This window comes from Leptopilina heterotoma, unplaced genomic scaffold, assembly GCF_015476425.1.
Source record: "Leptopilina heterotoma isolate Lh14 unplaced genomic scaffold, ASM1547642v1 Lhet_362, whole genome shotgun sequence".
Taxonomy (NCBI): Eukaryota; Metazoa; Arthropoda; class Insecta; order Hymenoptera; family Figitidae; genus Leptopilina; species Leptopilina heterotoma.
The window spans coordinates 833,751-854,560 of record NW_025111043.1 but is presented as its reverse complement, the minus strand read 5'-3'; the positions used below and the strand labels follow the sequence as shown (position 1 = coordinate 854,560).

At 29.0% G+C, this 20,810-nt stretch overlaps 1 protein-coding gene across 1 annotated transcript in view; it reads left to right on the top strand.

The window, feature by feature from the left end:
• LOC122505678 (netrin-1-like) overlaps positions 1–20,810 on the top strand; it is a 746,647-nt gene that overhangs the window by 711,402 nt on the left and 14,435 nt on the right. The window contains exon 5 of the mRNA XM_043617458.1: positions 348–416. Coding sequence (XP_043473393.1) covers positions 348–416 — 69 coding nt within the window. The remainder of the gene's footprint in view (positions 1–347; positions 417–20,810) is intronic.

Here is a 20,810-nt window from a genome sequence, read left to right as displayed (position 1 = left end):
GGACAAAATATCGCGGACAGACATACATACATATACATACACACATACATACATACATACATACATACATAATTTTTTTTATTGGCATTTTTGGAATTCTTACTACTTGAATATAAAAACTAAATATGAATTTTCCATTTCTATGCAATGTACAGACAAAAGTCTGATCTTATTTATAAAGATTTTTGCTAAATGTTGCAATAAAAAAAATTTCAACAATCTGCTACTTTTGTTCCTATTTTTCACATTTTTCAAACTTGTTATTTTTCTTGATATTTACAATATTAGTGAAATTCAAAAGTAACAATTTGAATAAAATCTAATAATTCGTAATATTTATTTTTCAGATCAATGTGGAAAATGCAGAACCAGCACAAAAAGACTGAATCTCAACAAATACTGCAAAAGAGATTATGGTAAGTAGGGATTTATATTTGTTCTATGGATAAGAAAAGGATGTAAATGAAATAATTCAGTGATTTTTGATTATACATTGCGTAAATATTAATAGAACCAGTCGAATAGATGAAGAATATAGTTCATTTGAAGTTTAGACGGCTTAAAAACTACTGCCGCTGAAGAGTGCACAGAAGGGTCTTTATGTATTTGTCCCATTCAGGGGCAATGACAATTTACTCTACACCCTTACATTGTAAATAGCAAAATAAAAGCAAACAGAAAAGAAAAAAAATGTTTCTTTTAATCCTTAATTACGAAAATGCAAACAGAACTCGCACTTTTCTTTATTTATTAGATTTCATTACTTTCAAAAAGAAAAATCAATTATTTCGAATCAAACGCTACAATAAATTATCATTACGTTACAATAAGCGTAGTCAATAAAATCTATTTTATTGACAATTTAATGAAAAATAAATTTCGAAATTAATTATCTACTAGCTACATTAGGATGACCGTTAAAAACGACATTTTGGAATTTTGTCCATTTCCGAGTCTCATTTTGTAACAAATTGAAAAAAATTAGACCCCTTTTTTTATTTTTTTTAAAATTAATATCACAGGACCACAAAAAAAATTAGTTGAAAGGTTTCTTTGACCAAACCTGGTGTATTATATGTTTTTGGGGTCGCTGAAAACGAATCTGAAATTCGTTTTGCTCCATCACGTCAGGATTTTTCCTAACCTCAAAATACATATCAGATTTTACGTGACAAATAAAATTCTATAAATATTAATAGATTTACCTCAATCTCGGTATTAAGGCTTTATTGGGGTTGCTGATTACGAACTTAGAGGCAGATTATCAAAATACAAAATGGCGGATCAAATATGGCGGTCGGATTTTTAAAAAATACATGAATTTTAACAAAACTTAGTATCAAGGGGTTTTTGGGGCCGCTAATTACGATTTTAAAGTCAGATTTTTGAAATACAAATGAAGGATCTAATATGGCGGTCGGATTTATAAAAATTTCTTGAATCTTTACAGAACTTGGTATCTACAGTGCCGCTCAATAACTTTTGCCCACCCTACAGCGATTGAGAGCTGTACAAAAAGTTTTGTATTTTGTTTATTATTAAAGATAAAAAGTTCAAAAAGGTCTCTTTTTAAAGCTCTTTTCCTGAGCTTTAACACTGTATAAAATAAAAATTAAAAAAATTAATTTGTTAATGTTTAAAAAATGTTATTGCAACATAAAATTTTTCGTTTTTTTTTGTTTTTTTTAAAGTGATACAGTTTGTTAGGAAATGGTCGCATTTTAATCCCACATATATTTTCTGAAAGCTAGTTTTATCACCTTTAAAATGCATTTTTGAAAAATTTTATACGATAATTTTTAAGAAAAATATGATTTTTTGTTTAAAAAAATAGCCATTTTTTTCAATTGCTGATAACTCAAAAACGGTTACTTTAGGAAAAAAATTTTTAAGAACATAAATTGTTTCTTTTTATGTGCAGAATTAAAAAAAAATATGAAAAATTTTTTTTTCAAAAAAATTTTTTTGACTTTTTTCAAAAAAAAATTTTTTTTTTCATTTTTATATTTTTTAGTTTTAATTGTAGAAACTCGCTTTTTACACTCATTACAACAAGCAAGAAAATTTTTCATCGTATTTAATTAATTTTTCTCAATAATTTTAACTCACCAATCATTTAAATAACTTTTGATATAATACTTATTTATTATATTGTTTGTAAACGGATTAAAGGTTCTTAATTACTTCGACGATTGTCATCATAATGTCAGTCTTGTGACAATTGTCATAAATATCGGAAGTCTTTCTCTATATATTTGAAAATACGCGAAATTTATTATTTAAATTTATTAACATTATATGTTCTGATTAATCAGCAAAATGAAATCTCGAAATTTAACTACTGATGAGCGCATAGCAATAATAACGCATCACAAAGATGGAAAAAGTAATCGACAGATTTCAAAATTAATTAACATCTCGAGACGTACTGTCGATTACAATGTTAATAAATTTTTAAAATATAATAATATAATAAATAAGTATTATAACAAAAGTTATTTAAATGATTGGTGAGTTAAAATTATTGAAAAAAATTAAATAAATACGATGAAAAATTTTCTTGCTTGTTGTAATGAGTGTAAAAAGCGAGTTTCTACAATTAAAACTAAAAAATATAAAAAATTTTTAATATTTTTTTTCTAATTCTGCACATAAAAAGGAATAATTTATGTTCTTAAAAATTTTTTCCTAAAGTAACCGTTTTTGAGTTATCAACAATTGAAAAAAATGGCTATTTTTTTAAACAAAAAATCATATTTTTCTTAAAAATTATCGTATAAAATTTTTCAAAAATGCATTTTAAAGGTGATAAAACTAGCTTTCAGAAAATATATGTGGGATTAAAATGCGACCATTTCCTAACAAACTGTATCACTTTAAAAAAAACAAAAAAAAACGAAAAATTTTATGTTGCAATAACATTTTTTAAACACTAACAAATTAATTTTTTTAATTTTTATTTTATACACTGTTAAAGCTCAGGAAAAGAGCTTTAAAAAGAGACCTTTTTGAGCTTTTTATCTTTAATAATAAATAAAATACAAAACTTTTTGTACAGCTCTCAATCGCTGTAGGGTGGGCAAAAGTTATTGAGCGGTACTGTAGGTGTTTTTAAGGTCACTGAGCAGGAATTCTTTTGTGGGTCTGTATCTAGGGCTACTTCAAGTTGTAACGTCGGGGAACTGAGTAATTCCGTTAAATGTCAGAGTCCAAAAACTCACAGATACTAAGTTCTGTAAAAATTCAAGAAATTTTCATAAATCCAACAGCTATATTAAATCTTTCATTTTTATTTCGAAAATCTGACTTAAAATTCGTAATTGGCGGCCCCAAAAACCCCTTGATACCAAGTTTTGTTAAAATTCATGAATTTTTTAAAAAACCGACCGCCATATTTGATCAGCCATTTTGTATTTTGATAATCTGCCTCTAAGTTCGTAATCAGCAACCCCAATAAAGCCTTTATACCGAGATTGAGGTAAATCTGTTAATATTTATAGAATTTTATTTGTCACGTAAAATCTGATATGTATTTTGAGGTTAGGAAAAATCCTGACGTGATGGAGCAAAACGGACTTCAGATTCGTTTTCAGCGACCCCAAAAACATATAATACACCAGGTTTGGTCGAAGGAACCTTTCAACGAATTTTTTTTGTGGACCTGTGTATTTAGTGGTGCCTGTAGGTTATTAAAATTTTCCATGTATTTTGCATGGAAAAAAAACTTTTTTTCGTAGATTTCCTGTAAAATCGTTGAAAATTAATATTTTTTGACTGGACTACTCTGTTTCTCTTCATAAATGTTCAAAGAATAATATACAATTTTTAAAACATGAAATTTGTTAAGTTAACTATTTTTTACAGGACCCAAAAGTTGACCAAAAAAATCAAAATACATTATTATTGGCAAAAAATATTAATTCTAAAAAACGAGAAATTTAAACTGCTAATCATGGTTTCTATTGTTTTTGAGGTCGCTGATTACAAAACTGAAGTCATATTTCGGAAATTTAAAATGTCGGATCCAATATGGCGGCCATGAAAATTTTAAAATTAATCAATTTCTAGGAAACTTCGTATCAGGGGGTTTTGGGGGTCCCTGATTACAAATTTGAAATCAGATTTCAAAAATTCAAAATGGCGGATCTAATATGGCGGCCATGCAAATTTTAAAATTAATTAATTTTCATGAAACTTCGGATCAAGGCAGGCGCGGATCCAGGGGGGCCACAGTGGCATGGCCCCCCCGAGAATTCAAACTTCCTGGAATTTTTTAAATAAAAATTTCATTCATAATAGGTCATCAAGCTAGCGTCTAGCAGATGCCCCCCCCCCAAGAACCTTGTCTGGATCCGCCCCTGTATCAAGGTGTTTTTGGGGTCCCTAGTTACAAATATACACAGGAAAAAAAAAGTCTGACTCCGTTTACACCTTAAATTCAGCCCATGTATTTCACATAAGTCTGTCCTTGTTTAACGGGGCTGACTCCGTTTACATCTTAAATTCAGCCTCAAAAATAGGCTGAAAGTAAAACTTTTTTTTTAGTGTGTAAAGTTAAAAATTTAAACAGGACCTCGCTGCTAATCAGAAATTAGAAGGTTATTATTTATTATTAGCTAGATAAGGTTCATTCACAAATTATATGATACGATTTTATATATATTTTGACTCCATCCTCCTTTGTAACACTTTCTACATAGTAAAAGTTAGAAAATTAGATGTGCTGTTACACTTAGGAAAAATGGTACATAAAAGTATGCTTTATTATAATTCACTTTAACTAATCGAATTATTAGAAATAAGGTAATGTCACCTTGAGTGGACCGCCTAAGCTTTTTTTCTAAAAAATTCTTTATGACAGCAAATTAATCGGAGGTTTCTATTCCAAGCTTTAGTATAGATCCCTTGATAAGTGTTTATACCATAATAGCTTTGATTTTTTTTATTTGGGAAAAACAATTGACTTTAAAAAAATAGCTCATTTTTAAGGAATAAAAAAAGTGTAACCTTGAGTGGACCACTCTTAAAAAATTGTAAAAGTTATTCTAAATTCTTTAATGTATTTAATATTTCTGATATATTGAAACAAAATTTATGTTTATGCAGCTTCAGACCATGTTTGCATTGCAATGTTTACAAGTGAAACCATTTTCAATAATTTTGGCACATATCACATCAAAATCACAAAAAAATTAATAAACAACATAAAACAGTTTTAAACCAATTTATTTCCATAAAAATGGTAAACTGACATTAAAAATATAAAAAACAGGCAGTTCACTTATGGTTATAAACAGTGGTCCACTCATGGTGACATGCAACTTTTTATGGCAGCCACCACAATTTTTTTTTTAATAAAAATTATCACTTAATTAAACTAAGACAATCAATTTCAATGTCCAAAGTAGTAGGAAAAAAATAAGTTACCTTTTAAAACTTAAATTTTACACTACTTTTACACTTCCGAATCACTTTACTCATTGTAAGAGCGACTTCTTTTTTTGTTTGTGTTCTTAAAAATGCGTTACATCAAACAATAACGTATATGATTATCGCGGAACATAAATTCTTACGGTTTCTAGGTGCGGTGCTGCTATTCGTTTTATTTATTTCACGTTTCCGCTGTCAGATAACTTAAAAACTCAGGTGGTCCACTCAAAGTGGCGGTCCACTCAATGTGACATTACCCTATTACTATTTGAATCAGAGGTCGATTTTTTGTTATCAAAATAGTTATTTCTAATTAACTTAAATTTAGATACAACTTTCACAAAAATTTTGTTGGCTAATGGGATAAGATAAGAATTAAGTTTCATAAAAAATTATTAATTTTTTAGACATTATGCCCGTCTTATTGGATCCGGTACCTTGAATTTTTTAAATCTGACTTCAGATTTGTAATCAGAGACCCCCAAAACCCCTTGATAAGAAGTTTCCTAGAAGTTGATTAATTTTAAAATTTTCATGGTTGATATATTGGATCCGCCATTTTTAATTTTTGAAATATGACTTCAGTTTTGTAATCAGCGACCTTAAAAATAGTAGAAACCATGATTAGCAGTTTAAATTTCTCGTTTTTTTAGAATTAATATTTTTTGACAATAATAACCTATTTTGGTTTTTTTTAGTCAACTTTTGGGTCTTGTAAAAAATAGTTAACTTAACAAATTTCATATGTTAAACATTGTATATTATTCTTTGAACATTTATGAAGAGAACCCCAGTAGCACGTAATATTACAGCGATATTGGGAACATTGCCTTAAAATTACCAATATTGCCTCAATGTTGTGGCATATTGCTGGGATGTTCCCAATATTACGTGCTACTTAGGAAACAGAGCAGTGCGGTCAAAAAATATTAATTTTCAACGATTTTACAGGAAATCTACGAAAAAAAGTTTTTTTCCCATGCAAAATACATAGAAAATTTCAATAGCCACAGGCACTACTAAATATTGATTTAAAAAAAAATTTTAAAAAACATATCTAATTTTTTTCAATTTGTGACAAAATGAGACCCGGAAATAAGGTAAAAGCACCAGTACCTGGACATTGCAAAAAATGGAACCAATAGATGGACAGTAACAAAAAGAATTAAAACTGCTTTCAATGTAAATGAAAAAATAATATATTTCGTTTTTTAATATTAGCTTTTGGATCTCTGTTGGTTATAATTCAATTTTTTAATTTCTAAGCTCAAAATTTATCAAAAAAAAATTATAAGTCTCGAACTACTCAAAATGAGTGTCCAAGTTTACCTTCTGCTTCATAACCTCAAAAACCAGCAGCACCAGTAGTTGGACAAAAACTTAACCCTACTGAAAAAGAACGACTGTAAATACGAGCGTAAATATGACTGTGAATACGACCCTAAATACGGGCCTCTGTAGGGTAGTGTAATTGAAACAGCAAATACAGCCGTATTTATGCCCGTATTTACGGTCATATATGAATACCATTTTTTTAAAATATATATATATATGTTACCGGCAAAACCCGAAGACCAGGCAATTCGCGAAATGCCTAGGCAATTCGAGAATTGCCTTAGTTTATAGGAATTATCCGAAATTCCTGGTGATTCATAGGCATTTCTCGAATATCCTAGGCATTTCGCGAAGTGCCGAAGGTAATTAAGGCAAATTGGAAAATCAAAAAAATTTACGAAATTTGTATGATAATTGTGTATTTAATATTTATCATTCGACTTTAGATTCGTAATCAGCGACCTCAAAAACCCCCGTGTAACAAGTTTCAAGTGATTTAATTGATGAAAAGGTCTTACACATTTTTGGCCCAGTTTATAAAATTTCAGCTCCACACGGAAGGGGTTAATCTGCCATATTGGATCGGCCATTATGAATTTATAAAAACAGACTTCATATTCATCATCAGCGACCCCAAAAACCCCCGAGTAACAAATTTCATCAAAATCTAATGAGTTTTCTCCGAGTTACTGTTTTCATCCCTTAAATTTGAAAAGGGTGTTTTCTACCCTTCAAACCAAAATTGGGCCGATATAAAAAAACACGTGTCAAATATTTTCCAAGGAACTACTTGTATGCAAATTTTCAGAAAAATCGGCGTCTGTCGGTTCCCTAGTGTTACTTGTGAATATAACTGTTTAATTACTACAAAGCGTTAGATACTTATTGATTCATATTTGATTACTTATTTCTAGATATATACTGTGTAAAGTGTTTGTTTACATTAATTCACGGCTTATTATTATCAAATTTTCAATTGGCCTAAATCGGTTTCGTCATTTCGCGAAATGCCTATCATTTTCAGGAATTATCCGAATTTCCTGGCGATTCATAGGAATTTCGGAATTTCCTAGGCATTTCGCGAATTGCCTGGTCTTCGGGTTTTACCGGTAACATATATACACGGAGAGAAATCTGTTGCTCTTAGCGCATGAGCAGGCCGTACTAAAAGCGCATACACACTACCATGCGTAAGTTGCAAGAAATCCATGCTGATTTTTCATGGATTTGAGCAACTGTGGCACAAGTGGGCACAAAGCTGTGCGAAGTTAGCACCGGCCCTTGCAAAATTAGGTACATACGTCTATGCAAAAAGCGAATCAGCATGTCTCTAGCATTATTCGTAACACATTTCTCTCCGTGTATATACCCCCACAGCACCGAAACTTTCCTAAAAATTTATTAAATATTTATTTGCAATATTCGGCATATTTAACTGAAAAGTTTAGTGAAAATTTTACTTTACACAGCTTTCAATAAATATTGCAATTACATATTCCGAACATTGCAAGTAAATATTTAATAAATTTTTAGGAAAGTTTCGGTGTTGTGGGGGTATATATGTATATATAATGAAACATCATTAATTATTATTATAATTATTATTAATTTAACATATTAAATATAATCTTGCAACTAAAATAAATATTATTTAAGGTAAGTATTGAAATACAATTTATTCTATTAAATCTTTTGAAATTTTTTAAGTCTCAAAATGTAAAAAATTCAAAATGAAAAAACTAATTAAAAGATATAGTTGAAAATAAGGATAGTACAATTATTAAATATATATATATATATATATATAATAAATACATAACAAACAAATATTTAATATCACTTTATTTTAGTCACAAATACTTTAACACATATACACATATAGTACAATTATTTTTTAAAAATTGTCATGTTTATTATGGGAGAAAAAACACTTGTACCCACAATTTAATTGTTTATAATTTCACATTAATAGGATATAATAGTCATAAAATAAAAATACAAAATAAAATCGACAAATGACGCGAATCACATGTAAGCACTTTTGTAAAAACGGTTGGGTCTACAGAGATGGGTAGTTACACGTAACTTGAAATATTAATAATAAATGTAATAATAATAATAATAATAACAGAAATAATAATAGTATATTTATAAATTAGATGTAATTAAGAAGTTAATCACTATTTTAAAAGCAAACAAATTCTGTTAGTATTATTATTATTACAATTATTATTAATATTTCAAGTTACGTGTAACTACCCATCTCTGTAGACCCAACCGTTTTTACAACAGTGCTTACATGTGAATCGCGTCATTTGTCAATTTTATTTTGTATTTTTATTTTTAAGACTATTATATCCTAATAATGTGAAATTATAAACAATTAAATTGTGCGTACAAGTGTCTTTTTTCTCCCATAACAAAAGTGACAATTTTTAAAAAATAATTGTACTATGTGTATATATGTGTTAAAGTGTTTGTGATTAAAATAAATTGATATTTATATATTTGTTTGTTATATATATATATATATATATATATATATATTTAATAATTGTACTATCCTCATTCACAACTATATCTTTCAATTGTTTTTTTCATTTTGAATTTTTTACATTTTGAGACTTAAAAAATTTCAAAAGATTTAAGAATAAATCGTATTTCAATACTTACCTTAAATAATATTTATTTTAGTTGCAATATTATATTTAATATGTTAAATTAATAATAATTAATGTTTCATTATATATATACCCCTACAGCACCGAAACTTACCTAAAAATTTATTAAATATACACTTGCAATGTTCGGAATATGTAATTGCAATGTTTATTAAAAGTTGTGTAAAAAACAATTTTTACTAAACTTTTCAGTTAAATATGCCGAATATTGCAAGTAAATATTTATTAAATTTTTAGGAAAGTTTCGGTGCTGTGGGGGTATATTTATATTTTTTTTTTTAAATGATATTCATATATGACCGTAAATGGAGACTTTTTGTTGTAAAAAAATTTATTTTTCAAACTAGTGGCACATTTTTTTTACCATAAATTATTATTCTTCGACCAAATAGAAGCATATTTTAACCGGCGTAATTAATATTTATTAATTGCTACTTTATTTAAACTATTTTTTTTATATTTATGGTTATGAGTGCAGGTAAAACGTATTTATCTTCAAGAATTTATAATATTTTACAACCCTTCAAAAAACATTTTTCTTTATCTACCTAAACTTACATTTATCAAAAATCTACACGCGATATAGTTCAAATATATTTTTTCCTAAAATGGCACTATAATTAACTAAGTAACATTATCTCGTACAAAAATTATTCAATATCAAACACAAATATTATTTTTAGGGGTGAGCATTTTGCACACATATTTATTAACACTAAACCAAGATATTACACGAAGGTGAATACATTTTTTTTAAATGTGATTTCTTGTGCTTGTCAAAAAACCATTTTTTGACGAGTTACGCACTCGTTGCCCGTTTTCGCAGAACGATTTCGTAGATGTTTTAAGTGGCACAATGTTCTACCATCCATAATTCTTTTCCTGAATACCTAAAAATATAAATAATATATGGGCGAATTTTAAATAATGATCGCTCAACAAGTATTATAAGAAAATTAATGATTTTCAAAAAAAGGTGAAAATGCAATTACAGTTATAAACAGCTCATTATCTCAAATATTATAATTGGCACACTTGTCTAATTTACCTTTTTCTACCCTTCACAACCAATACCCAGTGAGAAATTGCCAATAGACTTTAATCGGTCCAATATCGGTCCAATATTGGTTGCCGTGCTGGGCGCCGATTGACTCCCAATATTGGACCAATATGGGCTGATGCTTGGGATGAAACGGCATCGCCAATCATCGGTTGTCAATATTGGTCCAATATTGGCCGAATATTGGCAACCAAGAGAAAAAAATTTTTTTAAATAAATTTTTTTTAATTAAATAATAATAATAAAAAATTAATGTTTATAATTTTTGTTTAATATATTTATTTGTTTAATTATTTATTTTTAATAATTCATGTAAATAATAAATAATTTATTATTTATAAATTATAATTATTTAAAAATGCAGCAGCTATTAGAAAATAGCATTCTGCAAAAAAATTCTATCATTGAAAAATCAATGATAGGCGAGAGAAATCCGCGTCTTTAAATAGATTCGCAGATGATAGACAAGAGATATCCGCGTCATTAAACGGATTCGCAGATATACTCTGGTCTCGGGACGAATCTCTCGATACTTATATACACTGAAGTCGCCGTGTCAGTTGCGAGAACGGTTACAGCGTCCCTCTTTCGGCGGAGATAAGAATTGTCACGTAAACTGCGGGTATAATAAGGCGGTCGGTAAAGCGATTTAGCAGTTTACGTGACAATTCTTATCTCCGCCGAAAGAGGGACGCTGTAACCGTTCTCGCAACTGACACGGCGACTCCAGTGTATATAAGTATCGAGAGATTCGTCGCGAGACCAGAGTATATCTGCGAATCCGTTTAATGACGCGGATATCTCTTGTCTATCATCTGCGAATCTATTTAAAGACGCGGATTTCTCTCGCCTATCATTGATTTTTCAATGATAGAATTTTTTTGCAGAATGCTATTTTCTAATAGCTGCTGCATTTTTAAATAATTATAATTTATAAATAATAAATTATTTATTATTTACATGAATTATTAAAAATAAATAATTAAACAAATAAATATATTAAACAAAAATTATAAACATTAATTTTTTATTATTATTATTTAATTAAAAAAAATTTATTTAAAAAATTTTTTTTCTCTTGGTTGCCAATATTCGGCCAATATTGGACCAATATTGACAACCGATGATTGGCGATGCCGTTACATCCCAAGCATCAGCCCATATTGGTCCAATATTGGGAGCCTTTATTGGACCGATGATCGGTCTCTTGGCTCCCAATATTGGACCGATATTGGACCGGTGAGAAATTTCTCACTGGGTAGATAAATGACAAAAAATCCCAAACATTAAAAAAAATTGCTCAAAAAGTTATCGCTCAATGAAAATTCGATTTTATGCGAGTTACGTCAAGAATTTCTCAATTTCTACAATTTTAATGAATAAATCAGGTGCATACTTCTTTAATTTTTACTAACAAGAATTTTTTTATATCTCATAGTCGCGATATAGTATTAGCAAATATATAAAAATGTTGGTTAGCAATATAGAAGCTTTTTGTGGCACATATATCTTAGAACCCAATTTGTCTCCATTTCGTGAGATTTCCCCAAATACGACCCTAAATACGGGCATAAATGCGGCTGTATTTGCTGTTTCAATTACACTACCCTACAGAGGCCCGTATTTAGGGTCGTATTCACAGTCATATTAACGCTCGTATTTACAGTCGTTCTTTTTCAGTAGAACAGGCTTTAATCTAATTAAATAATAAATTAATTAACATAAAATGACTAACTTACAAATTTAAAAGCTGACAATATTAACTAATATACAAATGCAAACATTGTATGTAAATAAATATCATGCGTATTTTCTTATAATGTCCAACTATTAGTCCTTATCGTGTCCAACTACTGGACCAACTGGATCCTCTAAAAAGGCATGTCCAACTATTAGGATAAAAAAGCAATTAGTTATTTTCTAGATTTATATTTAACTAAAGTAAAAATTTAGACTAATTTTTTTAATTTGAATTCTTTAATCATAATACAAACGAAATATAAAAAGTTTGGCAAGTAAAACTATACTATTTTTTTAAAAATCGTTACTAAATTTGCTTCTATCTTAAAAGTGTCCAAGTACTGGTGCTTTTACCTTAGACAAAATTCCAAAATGCCGTTTTTAACGGCCACCCTAAGCTACATATACCTCACTCGCTAACGCTCCACAGTGGTTCAAATTTGCAATTTACTGTTCAAAACAGTCTACTGTCTACAATTTTTAACCGATTTAAGTTTTCTTTTTATAAAATTAAAGAGGAATAAATTTTTAAGACATTCCTCGAGGCCGATTTTTGAGTTTTTAATTGTTTATAATTTATTTTTTTAAACAAAGTTAACAAATTAATACAATTTTTTAAAAAAGACGTTTATTCTCTTATTCCGTTACTGCACATTGGGGTGTCCGTTATTTCCCAAGTTAGCTATTTTCATTTGGGTATCGTCAAAATCGTTTCTTTTTGACCTAAAAACAATTATAGAAACTAGAAAAAAGTGTTACGATGCCGTTTAACCCTGCGTAAATAACAATATTTTTCCCATTTAATTAACATGTCTACTGCAGTAGACTAAATCCATTTCAAGTCAGGCATGTCGACTAACTTCATGTTATAGAAAAAAAATTGTTTTGCTTGTCATTTTTTTTCTTTTGAGTACAATATAATTTTCTTTCTTGGGTCTTGTAGATGGTCTTGTCCTCTTCACAATCCAGTTTGAAATTTAAAAATATTTAACCCTCCTGTGTACCTACACTGAGAAAAATAAACATGACTGGGTACTGTCTAGACAGGAGTGGTTCCTGTCCAAAAAAATTTTGTAATTAGACAGTACTCTTTGCTTTCTGGACACGAACCATTCCTGTCTATAAAGGAATCAGTAATGTCTGGACATTAATCGTTCATGTCCAAACAGCACTGACAGCTGCCAAACTCAATTGTTTTTTGGACAGGAACCATTCCTATCTGGACAGCACCCAGTCATGTTTATTTTTCTCAGTGTATTTTCACCCATAAAATTGTTTCCAAATGCACAAATTTTTCACACTGTTGGATTTTTCTACAATTTGGTACCTAGGAGTTTTTGGGGTCTCTGATTACGAATCTGAGGTCAGATTTAAAAAATTCAAAATGGCGGATGAATTTTTAAAAAATTGTTTGATTGTAATGAAACTTGGTATCTAGGGGTTTTTGGGGTCGCTGATTACGAATCTGAGGTCAAATTTAAAAAATTCAAAATGGCGGATCCAATATGGCGGATGAGTTTTTCAAAAATTCATCCAAATTTCTTGAAAATTTATAATCGGGGGTTTTTGAGGTCGCTGAATTAAATTTTCAAGAAATTTGGATGAATTTTTGAAAAACTCATCCGCCATATTGGATCCGACATTTTGGATTTTTTAAATCTGGCTTCAGATTCTTAAACAGCAACCTCAAAAACCCTTGAGATACCAAGTTTTATTAAATTCAAACAATTTTTTTAAGAGAAGTATGTATTTGCAACTTTTATTTTGTGACCTATCCTCTACTGTTTATAACAAATATTTAATACTTTGTTTATTAACAAATACTCTAATTGGAAACTTTATTATCTATGTATCATTAACTATGAATCTTGCACTGTAAGTTGCACTTTGTTTCATGGGTTAAAGTTAATTTTTTTAAAAGTTATGAGAAAAAATATTTGGACGAGTATACTCGTCCTCGCGCATTTGGTAACAACTTAGTTTGGACGAGTATACTCGTCAGGGTACGCAGGAGGGTTAAAATGATAAAAATAGGGGATGATTTTCTGAAAATAAATAAGATCAATTTTCTCAAAAACACCACCTTTTTTTGTTATCAAATTTTTACTACAAATTCTTAAAATAATTATGAACATTTTCTATGAATTTCAAGCGGGCTAAACCATTCTGGCAATCAGGAGAATTTTTTTTTGAAAAATTTATTATTACAAATTTTCAAATTGTTAACGTTCACGTCAACAATGTTACAAGGATTCATTTGTTTTTAAAAATGCAAGTTAACAATTTAAAAATTTGTAAAAATAAATTTAAAAAAAAAAATTCTCCTGATTGCCAGAATGGTTTAGCCCGCTTGAAATTCATAGTAAATGTTCATAATTATTTTAAGAATTTGTAGTAAAAATTTGATAACAAAAAAGTGGTGTTTTCGAGAAAATTGATCTTATTTATTTTCAGAAAATCATCCACTATTTTTATCATTTTAAATATTTTCAAATTTCAAACTGGATTGTGAAGAGGACAAGACCATCTACAAGACCCAAGAAAGAAAATTAAATTATACTCAAAAGAAAAAAATGACAAGCAAAACAATTTTTTTTTATAACATGAAGTTAGTCGACGTGCCTGATTTGAAATGGATTTAGTCTACTGTGTGATTCTTGGATAGTTTATGAATTGAAATTATTGTTATGGTCCAATTTGATGCATAAAACAAGAAACTTTCAATGAAATACCGAATAAAAATTACACAGCCACACAAAAAAAAAAGTTCTGATCTGGGGGTCTCACTATGTAGACTTTATGTTTTTTGGGTCGCTGAATCCGAATCCGAGGTCCATTTAACCTCATCAGATCAGGATTTTGACATAACCTCAAAAAACCAATATGGCGGACACATTTTTGAAAAGTTCATTGGATTCGCTTGAAATTCGTTACTCGGGGGTTTTTGGGGTCGCTGATTACGAATTTGAAGTCAGATTTCAAAAATTCAAAATGGCGGATCCAATATGTCTGTGTCAGCCATATTGGATCCGCCATTTTGAATTTTGAAAAACCGACATCAGATTCGTAATCAGCGACCCCAAAAACCCCAGAGTAACGAATTTCAAGCGAATCCGATAAATTTTTCAAAAACGTGTCCGCCATATTTGATCCGCCATTTTGAATTTTTGAAATCAGACTTCAAATTCGTAATCAGCGACCCCAAAAACCCCCGAGTAACGAATTTCAAGCGAATCCGATAAACTTTTTAAAAATGTGTCCGCCATATTGGTTTTTTGAGGTTATGTCAAAATCCTGATCTGATGGGGTTAAATGGACCTCGGATTCGGATTCAGAGACCCAAAAACCATAAAGTCTACATAGTGAGACCCCCAGATCAGAACTTTTTTTTTGTGTGGCTGTGTTATTTAATAAGTAGATTTAGCAAAATAATCAGAAAAATCAATAAAAATGAAATTGACCTTTTTAAAACTTGTGTAATAAATTTTTCGCGATAATATGAAAATTTCTCTATCTAAAGGAATCATAATAGAAGCAAAATCAAGCATTGTTGGTTAGTCAAAGAGTATTATAAACAAAATAAAAATTATTTTCTAAAAAGTGCAAAAATCCCATGTTAATTAAATGGGAAAAGTATTGTTATTTAGGCAGGGTTAAACGGCATTGTAAAAATTTTTTCTAGTTTCTAGAATTGATTTTAGGTCAAAAAGAAACGATTTTGACGATACCCCAATGAAAATAGCTAACTTGGGAAATAACGGACACCCTACTGCACATACCCTAAATCAGTTCCAATTAATCCAAAATGACCACCAGACAATTTAAAACATAAAATAATTTATTTAAATTGTTATAAACAATGTTAATTAAAAAATAGTTAACTTTGACTCATGTTTAATAAAAAAAATTTCTCACGTTTACTTTTTTATTCAGGTTAATTTAAAGAATATATGTCCTTGTTTCTTGTTTAAAAAATAACTTATTTTAATTGTTATAAACATATTAATTAACAAATAGTTAACTTCCCAGGCGCGAAGTGACGCCGAGTTCAGGCTTTATAAAGATTGTCCGAGCATTGGTCAACATTGATTGAGCATGAGTGAATCAGCGAGAGCAGGAATGATCGAAGCTTTAATGTAACACCGATTCCAGACTGCAGCGCGAGCCTTGATTCAGCATTGGCACCAATGCTCAATCAATGCTGCGGACGCCTAATGCAGGACTGAAACAAGACTGCTTCCACTGTTCCCAAATTTACTCGTTTCTCACGTTTATTCAATATAATGTGAATATATGAATTATTAATAATAATAATAAATATTATTGTTATTATTTTAATTCATGTATGTGTGTATATATACATTTAATGACAATAAGTTATTATTTGTAATAATTATATTATTTTCATATAAATAATAATGTATTACTAACAATAAATATCATTTGAATAGTAATTTAAAAAAAATAATTTTAGTAAAAAAAGACAATTTTTCTGTTAATCGTTACATTTTTTTCTTGATTTTTAACATACTTTTAAGATTATTTATAAACATGTTCACATTTTTTATTCACGACACAACACACAATTTTATTATTTTATATAAACGCTTATAACAAAGAATGAAAAATATTCGCTCGCATGTGGGATCGAAACTCACGCACCCCGCCCCTAACGCATACCGGAAGTTCTCAACGCACGCATTTAAACCGCTCGGTCACAGAAGGCTGGAAGGCTTCTCGCCTAATCTACTATATCAATGCCAGTGTCGTCACTCAATATTGGTTCAGCATGGGACACCAATGTTCGTCCCATGCTCGATTCAAGACTCGGTCAATCTTGATACAATATTCAGTTTCTTTATTACCGTGTGCACTGTACAATATTATTTATAAATATTTATAAATTATTTAATATTAAAATATTTTTTCTGATAATTTTATAAGTTAAATTATATATTATTTTTTTTCTCGCACAGTGTCAAATTATTATTTTCAAAGTTCAAGAGTTTCGTTTATCTGAAAAATTTTCAGTGAAAAAAATGTTCATTAGGTAGTAATAAATATTTATGCCTAGTAGTTTTACACTAGGATTAACTGTTTACTGAATATTATCAAAAATATATTTTTCGTCAAACGCGCGCGACTAAACACAAATAATCTTGAGACGTTGCGATTGTCGTGCTCCCACCATCCCATCTACTCAATGCTTTCCCCTCATGACGTCACAGGCGGGGAGTGCATTGAGTAGATGGGATGGTGGGAGCACGACAATCGCAACGTCGCGCTGTAAAGTCTCAAGGTTATTTGTGTTTAGTCGCGCGCGTTTGACGAAAAATATATTTTTGATAATATTCAGTAAACAGTTAAACCTAGTGTAAAACTACTAGGCATAAATATTTATTACTACCTAATGAACATTTTTTTCACTGAAAATTTTTCAGATAAACGAAACTCTTGAACTTTGAAAATAATAATTTGACATTGCAAGAAAAAAAATAATATATAATTTAATTTTATTTATATGAATCTTATATAATTAATATAAATATTATACACTAAATAAATATTAATATTTATTTACCAATTGATATCTTAATAATAATAATAATACTTATTATATTATTTAATAATAATTAATAATAAGAATAATAATTTTTAAATAGTATAAAAAATTACTAAAAATTATCAGAAATAATATTTTAATATTAAATAATTTATAAATATTTATATCTAATACTGTTAAGTGCACACGGTAATAAATAAACTATCAAGATTGATTCAAGCTTGAATAAAGACTGGATGTTGAAGCTCCACTCACGAAGATTGACCGAGTGTTAAATCGAGCATGGGACGAACATTGGTGTCCCATGCTGAACCAATATTCAGTGACAATGATATAAAGACTGCTTCAACTCTGGGTTACCCACGCTGGGCGTTCAAGACTCAGTCAAGTTTTAACCCATCGTCAGCACTGGTCTTTCGCGCCTGGGTTTGATTCCTCTCCACTAAAAATGTTATTTTTCTACATTTTATTTTTAATTTAAGTTCATTTCAAGAATATATGTGGCTGTTTCTATTTCAATTCATGCAGGGCGAATAGGTTGAAAATTCTAAATCAAGTTTAATATGATTTTTCTCGTTTTTTAGGACAAATAAAGAGATACGTATTTTTTGGGTTGTCGAAAAAAAATTTTTTCGCAGAGTTATGAGTATTTGAAAATTTTAAGGCACATAGTGATTTTAGAGCTAAACAGCTGAAAAATTATTTTTAAATCTTTCTAGTTTTTACAAAAATTAATATTTTTCAATTCTGTTTCTTGATTTTAGTAGTGTTTTTGATACTCTTTCTTTACAAAGTTGAAAATTTGAAAAATTTTGAAAATTAACAAAATGGCGGACATTTTTTAAAAAATCAAAAAAGTCAATTTTCTCAAAAACATCATCTTTTAATTTTCTGCAAATTTTTGTGTGGTCTCTAGATGGAAAAAGAAACTTTTTCCAAAAGGTCTCATGTTCGCTAAAACTTTTTGGAAGTCGCTATAATTTTTTTTAGAAAATTAAAAAACTCATTATTTTGAGTAATGTGTCGACATATATGTGACGCTCCACGAGAAAAGGGACCTTATTTACTCTTGTCATAAGGTCCCTTTTCTCGTGGAGCGTCACATATATTTTTCATGTATACAAGGGTGTTCATCTTTTTTAATAGTGCTTTTGACACTTTTTCTTTTCAAAATTGCAAATTTCAAAAATTAACAAAATGGCGGCCATTTTTCAAAAAATATAAGATCTCAATTTTCTCCAAAACATTATTTTTTATTTTTCTAAAAATTTTTTTGGGGTTTCTAGATAAAAAATAACTTTTTCAAAAAAGGTGACTTTTTCTTAGTAAAGTTAATCTTTAATATTTTATTTATTAATAAATATTACCATAAACATAGTTATTTTTAATAATTTTTAAAAATGGCTGCCATTTAGTTAATTTTTGAAATTTTTCAACCTTACTAAGAAAAGTCACCTTTTTTGAAAGGGTTATTTTTTTTATCTAGAAACCACAAAAAAATTTCCAGAAAAAAAGAAAATAAAGTTTTGGAGAAAATTGAGATCTTATATTTTTTGAAAAACGGCCGCCATTTTGTTAATTTTTTTAATTTTCACAATTTTGAAAAGAAAAAGTGTCAAAAGCACTATTAAAAAAGATGAACACCCTTGTATACATGACAAATATATATGTAGACGTCCACATGAAAAAGGCCCATTTTGTTGGTCATTTTCAAAAGTAATCCGTATTTTAAAAATGGAGGTGTGGAAAAATTTAAAACCTTTTGATTTTTCATCTTTAAGGTGTCCTGGACTGTAAACAATTCTTATCTGAATTACTTTCTAGAAGTACCAGAGATATTGATGTTAGAGTCTTTTTTTGTAATTGTCGAAATGAAAATTTGGATATTGCGTCAATTTTTTTATAATAGAGACTGTCAAAAAATTTTAAATAAGTTTAATACACGGAGAAAAATGAAAATTCAGATTTCGGACTAAATATAAAACAATTTGAATGATTTGTATTATCATAGGAAGAAATATTAAATTTTGGTTCTCTATCCTAAAAAGTTTAGTAACGATTTTCAATGAAGATCAATGCTAAATATCTTAATAAACGCCAATAGTCTTCTTTCAACAAGTGCAATCAGATTCCGTAATTAATTCAAAGGTGAAAAGAATTAGGTACAATTATTATTATTTGCATTTATTTTAATTCAGCTACTCAATTGTTACAAACTTTGTATCAACGTTCACTTAAACGGGGACTGTTCTGTGCGAGAGTCCTTAGATTCATTCCCAAACAGTTTTTAGGAATGCGAAACTCTGCGGCGCGTCTGCGCCCGCGTTTGTTCAGTTTCTTCGTTTTTGATATACACGGAAGTCTCGGTGTAGTTCGTAGTGTATTAATTGTTTCAATTAATAAAAATTTTAGTTTTAAATATAATAGTGAGTGCAGTTTTGTAATAAAGTTCTAGTGCTACAAATGAATGTAGAAGGATATCTATGTGAAATGTTTGATCTCATTTTGAGGTTAGGTGTGTGTTTATTTTGTTTTTAGCCGGTTATGCAATGCCTAATTGTTATTATATTTTATTGTAATGTTTAATTTAGGCAACTAAATGTAAAGTCTAAAATGAAATAATTTTTAAAAAAATAGAGAATACTTTGAATTTTAAAAATCTTCGCATTGGAATTTTTATTTAATCTGTAGATATTTAAATAAAATCTCTTTCTTTAAACGTTTTAAAACAGATAGATCATTTTAGTAAAAATGGCAAAGGACTTGTATTTAATTTTTAAAGAGATTCTACGTTTAAATATCTAAAGAATAATAAAAATCCCAGTGAGAAGTTTTATAAAATTCAAAGTATTCTAATATTTTCAGTTGTTTCATTTTTCGATTTTATATTTAGTTTCAAATTGAATATTCCAATAAAAGTAAATATTTTGAGATGTAGGTCACTAGAAGATCTGCTCACATTATATTCAGTATGGGACTCGGCACTAGACTTGCCTTGGAC